At 45.3% G+C, this 2350-nt stretch overlaps 1 protein-coding gene across 1 annotated transcript in view; it reads right to left on the bottom strand.

The window, feature by feature from the left end:
* The window catches only part of ADCY10 (adenylate cyclase 10), a 64266-nt gene that overhangs the window by 30473 nt on the left and 31443 nt on the right, over positions 1–2350 (bottom strand). The window contains 1 exon segment of the mRNA XM_023510783.1: positions 77–205. Within this exon segment, the coding sequence (XP_023366551.1) occupies positions 77–205 (129 nt within the window).

The following is a 2350-nucleotide window of genomic DNA, read 5'->3' as shown; positions in this document are numbered from 1 at the left end:
GATTCTCTTGCCACCCTCGGTATATGGAGCCAGCACCCTGCTCACGGAGCCACAGACACTGCCCAAATTTTCTTACCTTTTAATGATGCTGGGGGTGACAAGTTTTTCAGTCTGACTCCACTTGCAAGGGTACAGACTTCTTCAATTCCCACCTCCTCACTGTGAAAAAATTCTTTTAATTTCTGTGTTGGCTTAGTGAAATTCCCTATAGGAGAAAAAGGGAATAAAAATTGAATCATTATCCTGTCTTACACGGTCCAATTTTCCAATCAACTTTGAGCTGGATCTCCTTTGAGAAAGGGTGGGCAGACATCTGTGTTAGCTGACCGAATATTATAGAATACCTCGTTTTAAGTAAACCTGATATACGAAAGTCTATATGTACTCACAAATGTTTTGTCTCCCTCCACTCCAACCTTGGCCAACAAAAAGTATTGGCACTAACTATTGATGTCTTCCATAGGATCACAGGCTTATAAAAAATTTGACTCACAGACCATCAGGCTGTACCTTACAGCACGTAGTAACATGCATCGTTGTACACACATGCTCGTACCCACACTCAGACACACACACATTCTGTGGGGGACTAATTAGGACATGGCTACTGTCAGAAAGAGCTATTTCAAATGGAGAGGTTTGAGTAGCAAATTTAACCGGTAATATGGTCCCTGGTTCTCTAAAATGCACCACTTATCTATGCTCACTCATGTAGCATTTGTTAGCTCCAAGACACTATGACAGGTGAGGCGGAGATATGAAAGTGAACATAGCCAAGTTATCATTTCCTGGAGAGCTATGTCACGTATACACAGGCTGGACTGCCAGGCAGTAAATGAGTACTGTGTGGGTGGGCACAAACAGGAAGACTCAGAGAGTTCCTATCAGTACAGGATGTGTTTATTAGGGACTTTCAAATGAAGGCTCTAAGTATGAATGATGCATGCTCACAGCCCTCCGGAGGCTTAAAATTAAAATATGTGGGGACAGATGTATAAGTAACTAATCACAATGCCAGGGAGAATGACTTAAGAGTATCAGGGGGATTGTGGGAACAGAGAAGAATGATTATTAATAATTCAGACTTGGTGGATTCAGAAAGGCTTCACAGAGGAGGAAGGAGGAAGTACTTTATTTGATCCTTGATGGAGAAAGGGGTATTTCAAGGGGAAAACAGAGGGAAGATGGATGCAAAGGCACAGAAGCCTCAGAGTAGTCAGCGAGTCGGGGGAATGTGAATGGCCCTGTGTGGCTAACATGAGGTGCCTGACATGCTGGAGTGCCACTGCGGGAGATGTATTTAGGGGCCCCATTTGGAAGCAGAGTGTGAAGGCATTTAACAACATACTGTGAAGACAGGACTTTCTAGACAATAGAGAAAGATCACAGGTTTCTGAAGAGAAAATAGTAGTAATCCAGCCAACTATTTTTAGGAGGGTAAGTCTAGAGACAGCCTGTGGGAGAGGACAGAAAATAGAACAGGGAAGGCTGTGTACGAAGCTATAATGATGGGATATCAAGAAGCGAGGAGGGATAGAGTCAGGCGAGTGATACAGCCAAGGCAAAGCGAATACTAAAAATATTGAAGAAATGCGACCTAAGCAAGGTAGCGATGGAGGTGAGAGAGATGAATGATTGACCAAGTTGGGGAGCACAGAAGGAGGTGCAGCTGGGGAGGAGGGATGATAATATGAAGTTTTAGCTGTGTTCAGTTTGAGGGGGCTATGGGGCTGGAATTAAGAATGAGGTCAGGGTTGGAGATCATACACGCATTAAGAGTGAGGTTAGGGGCCATTTCCAGTGGTTCGCACCTATAATCCTACCATCTGGGAGGCTAAGGGATGAGGATCCCTTGAGCTCAGGAGCTTGAGACCAGCCTGAGAAGGAGCAGGACCCTGACTCTACTAAATTAGAAAAACCAGCTGGGTGTTGTGGCAGGCACCTAAGTCCTGGGAGACTGAGGCAGGAAGATCACTTGAGCCCAGGAGTTTGAGGTTGCTGTGAGCTAGGTTGAGGCTATGTCATTCTAGCCTGGGTGACAGAGTGAAACTCTGTCTCAAAATGAACAACAACAAAAAAAGAGTGAGGTTAGGTTTGGAGATCACACATACAAACACACACACAGGTACTTGAAGGCCAGGAAACAGATGAATAAGTGAAAACAACTGTGGAGAGAACTGAGCTAGCAAAAAGAGGAGGAAGGTTAATGATAGAATTCAAAGAATGCCCTCATAGGAGGAGCAGACCCGGGGAGAGACCCCAGGAGCAGCTGAGGACCAGAGAGTTCAGGGAGGGGAAGCAGGAGCAGAGAAGCCAAGGAAGGTAGGGTAGCATGCCAGGAAAGGGGCCA

Source organism: Otolemur garnettii, unplaced genomic scaffold (assembly GCF_000181295.1).
Source record: "Otolemur garnettii isolate 467f Iridium unplaced genomic scaffold, OtoGar3 scaffold00016, whole genome shotgun sequence".
Taxonomy (NCBI): Eukaryota; Metazoa; Chordata; class Mammalia; order Primates; family Galagidae; genus Otolemur; species Otolemur garnettii.
Note: the sequence above shows the minus strand (reverse complement) of the source record. Positions and strands in the feature narration are given on the sequence as shown.